Source organism: Bufo bufo, chromosome 3 (assembly GCF_905171765.1).
Source record: "Bufo bufo chromosome 3, aBufBuf1.1, whole genome shotgun sequence".
Taxonomy (NCBI): domain Eukaryota; kingdom Metazoa; phylum Chordata; class Amphibia; order Anura; family Bufonidae; genus Bufo; species Bufo bufo.
Window position 1 is genome coordinate 456,615,658 of NC_053391.1, and position 17,452 is coordinate 456,633,109.

Here is a 17,452-nt window from a genome sequence, read left to right on the forward strand (position 1 = left end):
CGTAATAATAATTTTTATTTTTATTATTAATAATAATAGAGGGGCTAATAATAAATAAATAATACAGAGGTGGCCATTATAATAATACAGAGGGGCTCATTATAATATATAGGGGGAATAATATTATGGGAAATGGGGGACTATCTGTATGGCTCTAGCACAGTATTGGGGGGCAGCAGGATGACAGTGTTGAGACACCAGGAAGGAGAGGATGGTGGTAAAGTGAGAAATCAATTTTTTTTTTCTGTGAAACTCTGCAGAGACGAGAAGCAGCTGAAACAAGGTATCATGGCAGTCTTCTCTCTGAATGAAGACGTTGAGGAAAGAGTCTACATTCCAGGAGACGTCACTGGATGTAACAGGTATGGTGCTGTATATTTAATAGCGATGTATGTAATGTCCATCCGAATATCTGTTGGGGGTTTGGGGGGGGGGGGGGGGGGGGGAAGGGAGGAAAGATTATGCCCACACTGCCGCAGGCCAGTCCCAGACTTCAGGTCACACTGTGTGTGTTCTGAATTCTGGGTCCTCACACCCATCTACTACACTATCTGTACACAGAGTTAATCACTGTTATCTGTGGTGTTACATAGGACTGCAGGTGACATCTACCACATTATCTGTTAAAAGGGGCGTGCCCACAGGCTGGGGGGGGGGGGGCACAATTTTTGGCTTGCCCCAGGTGCTGGCAACTCACGCTATGCCAATGGTATGTCGAGATGGTATGTAATGTGAAGGTGCATGGAAAGAAGGTATGTAGGGACAAGGTATTTAGAGAAAGAGGTACGTAAAGAGAAGGTATATCGAGACAAGATATGCAGAGAGAAAGTACATAAAGAGGTGGCATGTAAACAGAAGGTACAAAGAGAGACTGTACTTAGAGGTAAGGTATATAGGATATTGGCTCTGTCTGAATCTCGTTTTCACCTGCATTCTGCACACAGGTTATTGTTTTGTTTCCTGAAATGCTCCTGACTTATACTGCTAGTTTATATACCACACAGTATATATATTTTTTATTGATTTATTTTGTTTGCTTTTTGATACAAGAGGATCGCACAAAGTCAAATGTACTTCTCAATATAAGGATGAACAAGGTAATGATACATACCATACAAATGCATACCAAAATCATACGTTAGTCTTATGGGCTACGGACACATTTGAAATGCACGTTCAGAGCATTCCCAATGTGTTCTGCAAATATACAGAAAGGTTAGGTGTGAAAGAAACTTTATTCTTACATAAAAGTGATCTTGTATTATTACTGCTTAGGAAGACAAGAAATGGCACTATCAGTTAGACATCACTATTTCTATTTTACTACATTTTATTTGCTACAGTATATCTTAACATAAAACCTTTTTCTTTTCCATAATACTCCATGTAGTATATAAGATGTGGCTGTGTGTAGCCGATACAGGATAAAGCAGTGTGGTTACATATCTGAACTTATTGTTATAGTGAAACATTTTGTTAAGGGCACTTCTGACCTGTTACAACCTATACAAAGCCAGCATGAGGTCGGAGCCTTATTAAATGCAAGACATAGCCTTCACAGAAGTGGATTCAGCACTTATCACATGTTCCTGTTAATTCATTACTGCATATTGAAGGTTTTCTTGAGACTTTCCTTTGCCATATTCTTGGTCAGACTGTTCCATTCCTTCGGATAATCGGCAGGTTTGGCATCATACTCTCTTGCAAATTGTTCATTGAACTCTTTAAGAACAAATTTCCAGTAATCAGAGGCTTCAATGCTGGGATCAGGCTGAATATTCCAGTCAGGATACACTTCTTTATATTCCTTATAGGGATGAGGTATTTCATTTGTATCACTATTCCGAAATCTTTTATTTCCACTGACACAAGTAGTGCAAATGTCATGGGCAAGAATAGATGTGTCTATCCATTTGTAACTTCCTAATCCTTGAGGTCGATGGACAGAGGCAAAATGGTGTTTGTGGTCGTCACCTCCAGCTTCACAAGGGACCTTGCAGAATGGACACTGCTTTCCACATCCAAACACCTTCTTGAATAGTTCGTCTTGAGGTTTCACTGTTACTCTGGAAAGAATGACTTCCACACTCAGAGATTCAATTTCTGATTTGATATCTTCTATTGTGTCAGTCAAGAAATTGTTCAGATTTCTAATAAATTCCTTTATATTTGCCGAGTTTTTGAAAATGATTGCCATCATCTTTTCCTGTGGTAATACCAGATCACTGTTTAATTTCTTTTTGAAAGTAGTAAGGAACTCTTCCACATTCTGTGAATTATTCCACGTGGTAGGATTGTTGAAGAGATCTCTGATCTTTTCTGAGATTCCTGACAAGATCTTGATTCCTATTGTGCTGAAGTTTTTATATTTCGTTTTAATGTATTTCAATATCCATTTTGTCACAAATTTTTCATAGTTTTTTGAGTATTCTACATATTTTCCAAAAACATTTTCTTCCAGAAGATTTAAGAGAACAGTGTACTGGAACAATGTCCGGGAGGTGTAGGTTTCAGATCCTTCAGACCTCATGATGTCGTCTACGAGTTCAATGCCTAGATTTCGAATGATGTGGTCAATTATTGCTGGCTGTAGACATGTGTCACATATGCGTTTGGCGAGATCCTGACTTTCATTCTTCTCTTTGAATACATTCATAAATGTGCTAAAGTATTCAGATTTCAATGTTTCCAGCTGTGAATGAGGGTCATTCTTTCTGATGAAGTTATTATGCATCACCTGGAAATCAGCAGCAGCGTGTCCTAAAATTTTAAATTTTATTTCTAGCTCAAGTTCAGCTGGGATATTCCCTTCCTTAATTAGAATGTCATCAATCATGTTCAGCAGTTGTTTACAGTAGGTGTCATCATAATCAGCATCTCTCTGGGCTTGCTCTTCAGAATATTTACAGCATTTGTCATGTATATATTGAAAGGTATGCTCATACTTGTGTGAATTTGGTGCATTTCCTTTCCACCATCTATATGCACTTTTGAATAATGTCAAAATTCCTGCTCTTTTTCTGTCAGTATTCTCTGTGTTAGGTCTTGGCAAGTGCTGTATTTGATTTAGTTTTTCATTAACTGCTGATCCCTTGTCTCTCATGGTCTTTGTGAGCTGAAGCAGCATGTCTTTCTCAATATTACGTTTTATGAGCGATTTCACCCCTAACTCTTCGAACGTTTCTTGCCACATGGTCTCAAACTCCACTTCCAACATAGCATTGTCCAGTTTATGTTGTTTCTTCCTGCATTCTTCCATAAGGCTGGAAACTTTGTGTTCAATCTCCTTAATATACTGCTTGCATGCTCTTTTTATCTTATGTTGCTGTTTTTGAATTTGAATCGCTATGTTGTACTTGTCATGAGAGGACCTTCCAAGGTTTTCTCCAAGCATCTTTACACTGATTATAAAGTCTTCTTTGTATTTTATTAAGTGAATACAATCTTTCTCTTGTTTGAAATAATCCTCCAGCCATGTTATCATTTTTTGCTGCTCTGTTGCAATGAGGTTTTGTAACGTTATACAACATTCTTTACCTTTTTCTTCCAAAGTTTCTTCAGATTGGTTCTTGATAATGGTTTCAGTATTAGTGAACCATTCATGGATCAATTTGCTGAATTTCCACTCTAATTCAGAATATTTCATAGACAGTTTGTTGTAAGCACTGGCTACCAAGCTATTTCTGAAGCTGAATATAAAGTTCTCATGTTTGACTGCATTCCATAAGTCTCCCATCCACTTAGCAAACTGCTGTAGGTTATGTGCCCTATTTTGGTTTTGTTTAATCAATTTGAGTAAATTTTGCTTAAATTCAGTAATATGTTCGCTGTAGCCAGCGCTGACAGGAGCCATTGGCGGTATACCCTGCCAAAGACTAGGGATGTACCAATGGTGTTCCTCGGAATCATATTCCATAACATCAGAAAACACCTTATACTGAGGCTTCTTCTCTATGGTTGCCACAGTTTTGGTCATTTCATTTAGTTGTTCCAGCAGTTTGTTTCTGTCTCTCATGTTCATTACAGGAGCAGACACGTCACTCACATTTTGATGAACAAACTGGCAATTGGGCTTCTTCCCAATTTCTTTCATTCTGAGAAATGCATGGACCACAATCTGTAAAATATCTTTCATTTCTGTTATATTTTCCATGGCAATATTGATTACAGTGATGTCACTTAACCCAACCACTAGAGTGGCCAACTCATTGTCGTGTTCATAACTGCCCTCCAGAGAATCCAACTCGGGAGCTTTTAACCCTTCAGTGTCAATCACTAGAAGAAATTCACATCCGAGCTCCCCCTGGAAGTTCTCCTTCACTTTAATAAGAGTCATGAAAGCTCCTCGTGTGCATCGTCCACTGGCCACTGGAAACTGTAGACCAAACATGGTGTTCAGAAGAGTGGACTTCCCCGTACTTTGAACTCCCAGCACGGTTATTACCTTTATTTTGCTTCTGCCGCCTGTCTTGGAGTGCACTTTATTGAGAACATCTGTTACCCACCGCACAGGAATCCTGGATGCATCTCCATCAATCAATTCCAGTGGGTAGCCATCAAGCAGAAGATCACATGCTATTTCAGGTAGATAGTTATATTCTATAGGTGCATTGTTTTTTTCCCCCATGACATGCCATACCTCATAAAACTGAGATACCTCTCTCAGGAAATGCTCTATGCCCAATGAACTGTCTGATATCTTTTGATCGATCTCCATCAGCTCTTTGGAGTCACTGGGCTGAGAATATTTCTCTTTGTATTTCTCTTGTAAAGATGTGAGCATTTCCCTTGCTGCTAAGTCCAAATAATATTTTAACCAACTTAAAAAATAAAACTTTTCTAATCGATTTTTTGTTTTGACCCCTTTTATAAAACTGCTAATTCCTTTAGGCATATCACATTCCCACTGTTTCCTCCTTATCTCATCACATTTTCTTCTCAGTTCAGATTTGTAGTTTTCCCCATTTCTATTTTGTTGTTTTTTCATCTGACAAAGTTCCTTTTCTAGGGTTGACAGGTCTTTCAGAAGTTGCATTTGCAGTTTCATTGTTTTTCCTTTATACTTGACAACATCGCAGATCTCCTCAGTTATGGCTCTGGCGTGTTTTTCTGCAGCTTGACATTCCACTGTATTTTCATCCACATAGATCTTTTGCTTTACTGCTATACGAGCCATGTCTTCTACACTGAAGTAATTAGCATTTTCCTTCTCCAACTTCAGCAGAGCTGAGCGAATCATTTTAACAGCTGTTGCTTCATTTGTGGTTTTTGAGATCACTAAAACATTGTCCTTCTTTAGGTCAGTCATGGACATCACAGATTCTATCATCTCTTCACTTTCTTTTCTGCTCACTTGCTCTTCAGGAGTAATAATGAAGAGATATGTGGAGGGTTTATATTTCATTAAAAATTCACATTGAGTCTTACTGATAGTTTCAACAAAGATGACAACAACTGAAGATATATCTGCTAGGAAGTTGAATGGCTTCAAGTTGCTCTCCAACTCCCCACGAAGGTTTGTAAAAGCAACAGGCTTGGTAAAGATGCCTTTACCAGCAGGAAAATACCAGGATATCTCCACTAGCCCCAATGATATAGTCCTTTCCACATTCCCACCTTCCATGTCTCGATGGACAAAGATGTCTTGACAATGTTGTGTTGAACTTAAAATCTGGTTTAGGATTTTTGACTTAGAAAGTCTGCACTTTCCTAATCTCACAAATGAAAATGTTGGCATGGAAATTTTCACCAAGTTTTCCTCCTGAAATCCTTTGCTATGTGCCAGGTATTGGGGTCTCCATTTCTTCACAATTCCCCTCATTGCCCACAACATAAAGGTGTAGTCTGGACCATCATTGGCTGGCAGTAGCAGAGGGACAGAAAACTGACACATGGACATTTTTGATATCATCTCTTGCTGAAGGAAATGATCTGAGCAATGTAAGATAACACATTGTAAGTCTAATGGGTGGATACCATCTGACAGGTCACTGTCTATATCCAGCATTAACATGTGATCCCTGCTCATTTCTTCTCTGGTCCCTATTGTACTGATATTCCTTGCCTCCTCATGCAATGACATCAATTTTCTTATAAAATACCAAGCCACATTTTCCTTAGGAGAAACTCCTGGTCTCAAGCATTCAGCACCAATATCAAGAACATCATTTAGTATAAGCTTGGATGTCTGGTAACTCTGAAATTCAATCTTTTTGAGAAGATCATGGAAGCAGGTTTTTTTGTCTGTAAAATAATTGGAAATAAAATGATCAGTGTCAGAGACCGAAGTGTATGTGCTTCTATAGTGTATACAGTACATGTGCTATGTATATCTTAACCCTAATCTTCATAAAATCCCATAAACACATCCCCCCTTCAAAGCATGAGTACACGGCCCCACCTTTTTTTGTCACCACCTTAAACCATAACATACATAAGTCACATGTTGGCTTACTCCCCACTAGTGCCATGATCCAATTTATGCAACTTTATCTCCTTAATCCTTTTAACAAATAAGTATCAATATCATCAGTTGATCCTTGCACTATATAATCTGTTGTCCTCTTGTCAATAGCTCATTGCTAGAAATGCCCATTTCTTTCAGCACACCAATGACAGATCGCCATATGCAGGCAACTTTATCTCCGTTCCTAGGCATCTGATAACTAGGGTGCTCAACGCAGAATGTGATGTCAGTTACATGGGCAAGATTTGGACATGTGAACAAACCTGAGGGCAGTGGCGTAACTACCGGGGAAGCAGGGTGTGAGACAGTTTATTTTCAAGTTAGTTAAATATCAATTCTTGTCTTAGTGTTCAGGGCCCCTTCACAGCAGCAGCGGCTGACCAGGCCCCCTCGCTAATGTGATCTAATCTTACTGTCTCCTAAAGTCTCCTGATGTGTCTGGGATTCGAACCCACAACCTCCAATGTATCAGTGTATCAGAGGCAAAGCATTTACCCACACAGCCATAAAGGCTGCATAACAACTGATTGAAAAAATATGAGACTTCTACTGTTATAGCTGGCTAAGTATACATCTATACACATGACAGTTGCCCCAACACACCCAGCACTGCTATATCTCTATATGACAGTTATCCCAGCACACTCAGCTCTGCTATATCTCTATATATGAGCAGCTGTCATGTGTATAGATGTACACTTAGCCAGCTATAACAGTAGAAGTCTCATATTTTTTCAGTCAGCAGCAAGGCAGCTCTTATGGTCTTGTGGTTAACTGCCTTGCCTCTGATACAGAAGGTCGTGGGTTCGAATCCCAGCAGAAACTTTTCTGAAATACAAGCACTGACTCCATATATGGACATACAGGGCGGGACACAGGAAGAGGTTGCATCGCATCGCTGACATGGAGGTAAGTAGAAGTGTTTATTATTTTTTCTTAATACCCGACTGTTACTGCCATGGGGGGAGCGGGAGGCACTTGATACTGGCACATGGGGGGAGGGGGGTTGGCACCTGATACTGGCACCTGGGAGGGGGGGTTGGCACCTGATACTGGCACATAGGGGGGGGAGAGAGGCAACTGATACTGGCACATGGGAGGGGGGGGGAGAGGGGTTGGCACCTGATACTGGCACATGGGGGGGGATGGCACTATGATACTGGCACATGGGGGGAGATGGCACTATGATACTGGCACATGGGGGGAGGGGGGTTGGCACCTGATACTGGCACATGGGGGGAGAGAGAGGCACCTGATACTGGCAAATGGGGGGGGAGGGGTTGGCACCCAATACTGGCACGCACATGGGGGGGGGGAGGGAGAGAGGCACTTGATACTGGCACTTTTTTTTGGGGGGGGGGAGATGGCACTATGATACTGGGACATGGGGGGGCACTATGGGGACATTAGCTCAACTGGGGGCATTACATGGGGGTATTTTTGCACTGTCACATTATAAGGAGAATTATTTCTACTGGGGGGCATTATGGTGGGCTTTATTACTCCCCCATGGTATGACCCCCTAGTAGCAGCACCAGCCTCTCCCTGCTCTGCTATCCCTCTGCCCCTTCTCCAAATCCTTATTATGAAATCTTTCTCATTAGGATAAAGCACAACATCAGCTCAGCCGAGCCCCCGGCCAAGTGTTGAAGTGGTGTCAGAGATCCCCAAGGGCCAAGTCAAGTAACGGTAAGTTTTCATATGAAATATGTTTATGTTATACACATATAGCATCCACTGTGCCACACAATATACAGTATACCTCTACACTGTGCCAAAGGAGTGGGGTTTACACAGGAGGAGGGAGGTGCGAAGCGCGCTGGAGGGGCCCTTACAAATATTTGCTGTGGAGCCCAGTCACTTCTAGTTACACCCCTGCCTGAGGGCAGCAATCCAGGAGCACTAGGAAACCCCCATTTGGCTAGCTGGCCGGGTCTGCCACTGCAGCACAGTCTCAGCACCCGGCTGTTATGCTGTAATATCAGCTCGCACTCCTTTTTTAGGAGAAGTTATCCATCTAACTAGCTCACTTACACCACAACTGCCTGCTGTATTGTTTGGTCCCCTGATGACTTTTTGGTGAAACATGGCATGTCGGGATTTACAGGGTGTGTAGGTAAGGGGCAGGTTCCGGACAGGGTCACCCTTATCAGGAGGAGGAGCACTCTGTGGTAGGTATCATGGACAGAGTGGCAACACAGGTATATATTAGGTCATGCCTACTTAACCACTTTTCGTCCACCCATAGGATATAAACGTCCTATGGGTGGACCTCTATTTCTGAAAGCACGTTTTAAAACGTCCTTTCAGAAATCGCAGCTGCACGCTAATTGTGCAGCTGCTGATCGGGTTGCCCGCTGTCAGTGACAGCAGGGCAACCCTTAGAGAAGGCAGGGACAGTTCCCAGGTGTCCCTGCCTTCTGGATCGCTGCATACACAGCGCTCACCGAGCGCTGTGTATGCAGAGCAGGAAGCGCTATGCGCTTCCTGTTCCGGCCCGGCGGTCATGTGACCGCTGGGACCGGAGAGTGCAGGGGCTGTGTGAGGTCTTTCACAGACCTCGATCAGCCCTGCCCTGAGGCTGTACAGCACAGTATTATGCTGTACAGCCTCTCTGGGGGTGCATTTCTTCTGTAACTGGGGCTACTATGTCAGCCCCAGTTACAGGAGAAATCAACAGTGAAAAAAAAAAGAAAAAGTGAAGCAAATGTCCCCCAGAGGTCTTGTATGACCTTATGGGGGACGAAAAGTGTAAAATAAAAAAATAAAAAATAAAGGGTTGAAAAAATAAAATAAAAAAAAGTTTCACATGTAAAAAAGAAAAAAGTCCCCAAGTAAGGAATAAAAAAAAAAAAAAAAAAAATAGAAAAATAGAAAAAAAAAAGACATATTTGGTATTGCCGTGTCCGTAAAAACCAGCTCTATAAAAATATCACATGACCTAACCCCTCAGATGAACACCGTAAAAAATTTTTTTGTCACCTTGCATCACAAAAGGTGCAACACCAAGTGATCAAAAACGCGTATGTCCCACAAAATGGTACCAATAAAACAGTCACCTCATCCCGCAAAAAATGAGCCCCTACATAAGAAAATCTCTCAAAAAAAAAAAAAAAAAAAAAAACTATAGCTCTCAGAACATGGACACATTAAAACATAATTTTTTTGTTTCAAAAATGCTATTATTGTGTAAAACTTTAATAAATGAGAAAAAGTATACATATTAGGTATCGCCATGTCCGTAACAATCTGCTCTATAAAAATGTCACTTGACTGAACCCCTCAGGTGAACGCTGTAAAAATAAATAAATAGAAACTGTGCTAAAACAACCAATTTTTTGGTCACCTTGTCCCATAAAGTGTTATAATGAATGATCAAAAAATCCTACGTACCCAAAAATAGTACTAATAAAACTGGCACCTTATCCCCTAGTTTCCAAAATGGGGTCACTTCTTGGGAGTTTCTACTGTAAGGGTGCATCAGGGGGCTTCAAATGGGACATGGCATCTAAAAACCATGTGGAGTTCCTTTTCTTCTGCGCCCTGCCGTGTGCCCATACAGCAGTTTATGACCGACCACATGTGGGGTGTTACTGTAAACCGCAGAATCTGGGTAATAAATATTGAGTTTTGTTTGGCTGTTAACCATCGATGTGTTAAAGAAAAAAATTGGATTAAAATGGAAAATCTGCCAAAAAAGTGAAATTTAAAAATTTGATCTCCATTTTCCTTTAATTCTTGTGGAACGCATAAAGGGTTAACAAAGTTTGTAAAATCGGTTTTGAATACCTTGAGGGGTGTAGTTTCTACAATGGGGTCATTTATGGAGTATCCACTATGTAGGCCCCACAAAGTGACTTCAGACCTGAACTGGTCCTTAAAAAGTGGGTTTTGGCAATTTTCTTAAAAATTTGAAGAATTGCTTCTAAACTTCTAAGCCTTCTAACGTCCTAAAAAAATAAAATGACATTTCCAAAATGATGCCAACATAAAGTAGACATATGGGGAATGTTAAGTAATAAATATTTTATGAGGTATCACTTTGTTTTAAAAGCAGAGAAATTGAAATTTAGAAAATTGCGAATGTTTCAAATTTTTGGGTAAATTTGGGATTTTTTCATGAATAAAGGTGAAATATTTTGACTCAAATTTATGACTATCATGAAGTACAATGTGTCACGAGAAAAGAATCTCTGAATGACTTGGATAAATAAAGGCGTTCCAAAGTTATTACCACATAAAGGGAGATATGTCAGTTTTGCAAAATTAGGCCTGGTCAGGAAGTGGGCAAATGGCCCAGATGGGAAGTGGTTAATGTCCTTTTCCCAGACTCTAGGGGCGACATTCAGATGAAAGCAGGAAACATCCTACTGTATCTCCAGAGGTCGTCAAAGCATGTGGTCCAGAGGTGCCCTACCACCTGGATGCCGCCGTGCATTTTTAATATTGCAACACTGTATAATTGTTGCATACCAGGGGCGTAGCTATAGGCTCATGGGCCCTGGCGCAAGAGTTCAGTTTGGGCCCCCCCTTACCTCAATACCGTTTCCTACCACCAGACCCCTGCACGCCCACCATGCCCAATGGCAGAACTAAAATCTCACCGAGAAAATACATTTTAATGCAATAAGTGCATGTACAGCTGCTCTCCATTCATTTTCTATGGGGCCGGTGAAAATAGCCGAGTGCTGGCTCGTCTATTTCCGTCGAGCCCGAAGTGAATGGGAGCAGTGGCCGGTCATGCGCGGTACGCTCCCGTTCACTTCTATGGGGAGCCGGCTTAGTGATGGCCGGACTGGAGTCCTCCAGCCACCACCTTGCGAGGCTCCGTTCTCGATATAGGTGCGGGTCTCAGAGGTGGGACCCGCACCTATAAGACAATGGGGGCATAGCCTAGCAATATGCCCCCATTGTCTATGATGAGACAACCCCTTTAAAGTGATAATTGACTTAAGGTTAGGCTGCTACGTTCACATGGCTATGGCGCTGCCGTGCCTGTGGCACCACAGCTATGTGAATGTACAGTAGTTGACACTTTAAAGGGATTCTGTCACCTCTCCTAACTCAAAATCGGATTTTAAAGCAGTCATGCCGCACAGCTTACTTTGAATCGGCTGTGCTCTTCTATCTTGTAATCCGTCCAGTAGTTTAGGAGAAAAACGACTTTTAAGATTATTCAAATTAGCCCTGAAGGTGCCCAGAGGGGCGTTATGTTCCCCTTTGTGTGCCCAGTAACGCCCCTCTTACAGTGCCTAAAACTCCTTCCTTCAGAATGCCTAACCACCCACAGCCTCTCATCCCTCTCCTCCCCCTCCCTCACGTCCGAGCGAAGTCTCTCGCAGACGCAGTACCCACTGAGGGCTGCGCCAGTGCGATCTGCAGGAGACTGAGGGAAGAGCGAGCATCGGACGTCACTGGGCTCGGCGCATGGCCAGTGACGACGATGAAGCTCCTGCCCTCAGTCTCCTGCAGATCGCACTGGCGCAGCCCTCAGTGGGTACTGCGTCTGCGAGAGACTTCGCTCGGACGTGAGGGAGGGGGAGGAGAGGGATGAGAGGCTGTGGGCGGTTAGGCATTCTGAAGGAAGGAGTTTTGGGCACTGTAAGAGGGGCGTTACTGGGCACACAAAGGGGAACATAACGCCCCTCTGGGCACCTTCAGGGCTAATTTGAATAATCTTAAAAGTCGTTTTTCTCCTAAACTACTGGACGGATTACAAGATAGAAGAGCACAGCCGATTCAAAGTAAGCTGTGCGGCATGACTGCTTTAAAATCCGATTTTGAGTTAGGAGAGGTGACAGAATCCCTTTAAGTCAAGTCTAAAACGGGGATACATCAGGAGGCAAGGTAGTGGCAGTGTACACCCCAAACTGAGGTGACATGCTGTACAGCCACATTACAGCAGTGTCACTCACCCAGTGCAAGTAGAACCCAGCCACATCCCAACCCATCACAATCTGGGGAAACCAGTAGAAACTGGCTAGTTTATACACAGACTACTACCAACTAGGTCCTGGGCCCCTGGCCCTACCAGCCTGTAGCAGGAGTGGCCGACCCTTCCACATCAGTCAAGCCTCCGCTCATGCTGGCTGTTGTGCTGGTATCTCCCAGTCAGTCCCCATTCCTTCCCACCCAGCACCATTGCTCTGTAGAGCTCTGCTGGTCACGCCGTCTCACCTCACTCACTCCCTGCAGCAGGCATGCACAGCTTCACATCGATGTCCGGCTCACAACTCTACCACACACTAACAACGGGAGCGGAGCCACGCCCTCTCCTGAATGTGCCTGCACGTACACGCTCTGCCTCTGCCCCCACCACTATGTGAACTTAGCCGGAAATGTATGTAAATCACTAGCGCTGCCTGCAGACAGTTCTGAACCAGCGCTTTCATTGTTTACTGGGTCTAGTAGCTACGCCACTGTTGCATACTATATGGTGTCATCTCTGACTACCATCTGATGAGGCGACACTATTTTGAGGGTTCCAATCTTGTAAACTGTTAAATCTTAATTATTTTTTGTCTTGATATTAACACTGAGGTACAGACTTCGTGGTATATGCTTTACCTTTTATTAATTAAAGGGGTTGTCAGAGTTTTTTTATTTTATTCTTTCTATGTTTTTAACTAGGCAAATGTAACAGCTTTCCAATTAACTCACTATCTCCAGTGGCTCCTTTCTCAGATGTCACTGAGGGTCACATCACCTGTGATGTCAGCTTCTCTCCGTGCCCTGATAATGTTGGTGCATAAGCCTTCGAGATCTGTAAGTCATTGTGCTGGCCACGCCCCCTGCACTACCGGCTGCTGCTTATTGTTCTCCCAGGATTCTTAACCCCTTCAGCTGCACAGACTCAGGGCTGAAGTATTTACTGTGTAGCTGCAGGCAGTGAGGAGACAAATGCTGGGCACAGGAGCTGAATGAGAAGTTCTGCAGAGCATTGCAGGTAGGGGGAAGATCCTGTGTGTATTAGCAGTGTCATTGTACAGCTAGGACTTGTAGTTCTACACATACAACATGCTGCTGAGTATCCCAGCAGGCAGACATGTCACTCAGGGCAGACTTATTCACTCCATTAGCAGTGCAGGGGAAGGGGCAGAGATTGTTTTTATTGCAAGTAAACAAAGGGCCAGAAAAGAACTAGGGAAATGGATATTTGTTTGCCTAAAACTTGCTTAGCTACAGTACAGACCAAAAGTTTGGACACACCTTCTCATTCAAAGAGTTTTCTTTATTTTCATGACTATGAAGGCATCAAAACTATGAATTAACACATGTGGAATTGTATACATAACAAACAAGTGTGAAACAACTGAAAATGTCATATTCTAGGTTCTTCAAAGTAGCCACCTTTTGCTTTGATTACTGCTTTGCACACTCTTGGCATTCTCTAGATGAGCTTCAAGAGGTAGTCCCCTGAAATGGTCTTCCAACAGTCTTGAAGGAGTTCCCAGAGATGCTTAGCACTTGTTGGCCCTTTTGCCTTCACTCTGCGGTCCAGCTCACCCCAAACCATCTCGATTGGGTTCAGGTCCGGTGACTGTGGAGGCCAGGTCATCTGGCGCAGCACCCCATCACTCTCCTTCATGGTCAAATAGCCCTTACTTTCAAAGTTTTCCCAATTTTTCGGCTGACTGACTGACCTTCATTTCTTAAAGTAATGATGGCCACTCGTTTTTCTTTACTTCGCTGCTTTTTTCTTGCCATAATACAAATTCTAACAGTCTATTCAGTAGGACTATTAGCTGTGTATCCACCTGACTTCTCCTCAACGCAACTGATGGTCCCAACCCCATTTATAAGGCAAGAAATCCCACTTATTAAACCCGACAGGGCACACCTATGAAGTGAAAACCATTTCAGGGGACTACCTCTTGAAGCTCATCAAGAGAATGCCAAGAGTGTGCAAAGCAGTAATCAAAGCAAAAGGTGGCTACTTTAAAGAATCTAGAATATGACATATTTTCAGTTGTTTCACACTTGTTTGTTATGTATATAATTCCACATGTGTTAAGTTTTGATGCCTTCAGTGTGAATCTACAATTTTCATAGTCATGAAAATAAAGAAAACTCTTTGAATGAGAAGGTGTGTCTAAACTTTTGGTCTGTACTGTATATAATCACTGACCATCAGATTTACAGTCCTATATCTTTTTTATCCATAACTCGGACAACCACTTTAATTGCTAAACTGGTATCACACCTTTTTCCTTGGATTCTCTCTTTACATTTTCTTCTGGTAAATGGATGTCCTCATGTTTAGAAGTGGTCAGGCCATCTAATTGTGCGACAGAAAGTGTTACAATTATTCCACATTTCAAGGAAATGAGCAATAATACAATAATATTCACATATAACATAAAATCTTCAGTTTGATAAAAAGATAAGATGTCCTTCATGGATTTAGCTCCACCTGTATGTGACTGCTTGAGTCCATAACATCCTTTATCCTACATTAATGACCCATCCTCAGGATAGGTCATAAATATCAGATTGGCGGGGGGGCGACTCAGTTGCGATAAATCTAGGAAGGTACAAGCACCAACGATATAAAATGTTGATCTGGGCTTGTGTAGTCCATTTGAATGAAGAAATCATTGGCATGATGAATCGTTCCCATACATTTTGCATATTTTCAGCAGCACTTACCCTGTTTAATCAGGGCATTGTGGGGGCCATATCATCACTTCCAGGACTCCATTGTTCTTCTTTACACTGAAGATAGTTTTTAAGCTCTTCCTGCTGTGCCATACATGTACTGGGAGAGTCTCTGCTCTTTGCAACTACCATAACATCTCCACTTTGCTTGACAGGACCAGGCAGTGAGAATGTCATCACGCCTAACCCGGTCAATAAAAGTGAAGAGGGCATGGTAGTTGCAGAGAGACCAGAGCCTGTAGTTGTAAGGGCTCATGCACACGTCCGTATTTTCTTTCAGTGTCCATTCTGGTTTTTTTCGCGGACCATATGCGGAATCATTCCTTTTAATGGATCTGCACAAAAAACGTACGTTAGTCCGTGTGCATTCCGTTTCCATATGTCTGTAGAACACGTCCTATTATTGTCCGCATTATGGACAAGGATAGGACTATTAGGGGCCAGCTGTTCCGTTCCTCAAAAAACAGAATGCACATGGACGTCATCCGTATTTTTAGCGGGCCGCAAAATACATATGGTTGTTTGCATGAGGCCTAATCGTAACACCCCCGTTGCTCCTATATGCTCATTTGCATATATTAAAGCATAATTTTCTCAGTAATGCAGGCACATCTGAACATAAGACCAACAGATTCCTTCAGCTGCTAAGTGCACATTGAACAGGTCAGCCAGTTTCATAGGTACAAGTCTGCTGACAGATGCTTTTGAATGTGTGTGTGCTACAGAGCTGTGTGTGTGTGTGTGTGTGTAATGTGCCTACTGCACTGCTGAGTGTATTATCTACTGCAGCTAGAAGGCTGCCGTAGTTTTAAGTGTCGCACAGCCGGAATCTGCGCCAAATATATGAGAGGCGAGGGCATCTGCATATATTTGTCCTATCTGTTCTAGCAGCACGTGGGAAGGGGGGGGGGGGGAGAACGAGGCTGGTGTACAATATGCCGGTGTTGATAAATTTCCCCAATGTGCGTATTTCACTGCTGTCAGTGAGTATAATAAGCGTAATGCACTTCAGCGTGTGTACAATGTGCATGATGTAGAGCTGTGTGTGTTTTTGTATAAAGTCATGCTCATGGAGAGAAAAAAAAAAAAAAAAAAACACACCTAAAAAAATAATAATAATAATCTAGCAGAACAAGCACTGCTGAACTACAGAAGACATATTCACTTGGATAGGCACATTTAATGACGGGACCACATGCGCCTTTGCTGATTGTTACAATGGTCAGCAGATGACACACTAAAGTTCAGGGGAGCTGACCAAAACTATTAACTCCCTCTACGCTAGACCTCAAAGTTAGTGACCTTGACCCCTCCACTTAATTAAACCACCAGGAAAGGTTTAATAAGTAAAACATTTTTTTTTTCTTCATTTTCTGCTGTCTAAATTCATTGCTAAACTAATATAGAACTATTTATATAACGAGAAATCAAAAATCTTTTAAATCCTTTTTTCTCCACTGTATTCACTTAAGAAAATGAACCGTCAGATGAAATGCAGAATGTCAAAAGTAAACTCCCCATTAAAAGCACCCTGTCTGACCCAGGAAGAAGTGCAGCGGCGTCTTAAAAAGATTAAAATAGACAAAATTGCAGGGACCAGATGGCAGACACCCCCATATCCTAAGAGAATTAAGTAATGTCATAGCCAGACCCTTATTTCTGATATTTAAGGACTCTATACTGACAGGGAGTGTTCCACAGGATTGGCACATAGCAAATGTGGTGCCAATATTCAAAAAGGGTCCAAAAACAGAGACTGGAAACTATAGGCCAGTAAGTTTAACATCTGTTGTGGGTAAACTGTTTGAAGGTTTTCTAAGTGATGCTATTCTGGAGTATCTCAATAAAAATAAGTGTATAACACTGTATTAGCATGGTTTCACGAGGGATCTGTCATGTCAAACTAATTTAATACGTTTCTATGAGGAGGCAAGTTCTAGACTTGACAGCGGCGAATCAATGGATGTTGTATATCTGGACTTCTCCAAAGCATTTGATACTTTACCAAATTACCACATAAAAGTTTAGAATATAAGATGAGAATGCCTGGACTGGGAGAAAATGTATGTGGGAAATAACTGTCTCAGTGACAGAAAACAGAGGGTGGTTATTAACAGTACACACTCAGATTGGGTCACTGTCACCAGTGGGGTACCACGGGGGTCAGTAATGGGAACTATTGTCTTCATTATTTTTATTAATGATGTTGTTATGTACATAGGAAGGAATAATGCAAGTCACCAGTACATACTAAGGGCACATGCACACAAACGTATTTTCTTTCCGTTTCCATTCCGGGTTTTTTTCCGGACCGTATGCGGAACCATT

At 42.2% G+C, this 17,452-nt stretch overlaps 1 protein-coding gene across 1 annotated transcript in view; it reads right to left on the reverse strand.

Annotated features, from left to right (window-relative positions):
• Positions 1–1,236: 1,236 nt before the first annotated feature.
• The window catches only part of LOC120995750 (up-regulator of cell proliferation-like), a 42,231-nt gene continuing 26,015 nt past the window's right edge, over positions 1,237–17,452 (reverse strand). Inside the window, exons 3-4 of the mRNA XM_040425150.1 lie at positions 14,670–14,744; positions 1,237–6,243 (exon numbers count right to left, since the gene is read on the reverse strand). Of these exons, the coding sequence (XP_040281084.1) occupies positions 1,601–6,243; positions 14,670–14,744 (4,718 nt within the window). The 3' untranslated portion in view covers positions 1,237–1,600. The remainder of the gene's footprint in view (positions 6,244–14,669; positions 14,745–17,452) is intronic.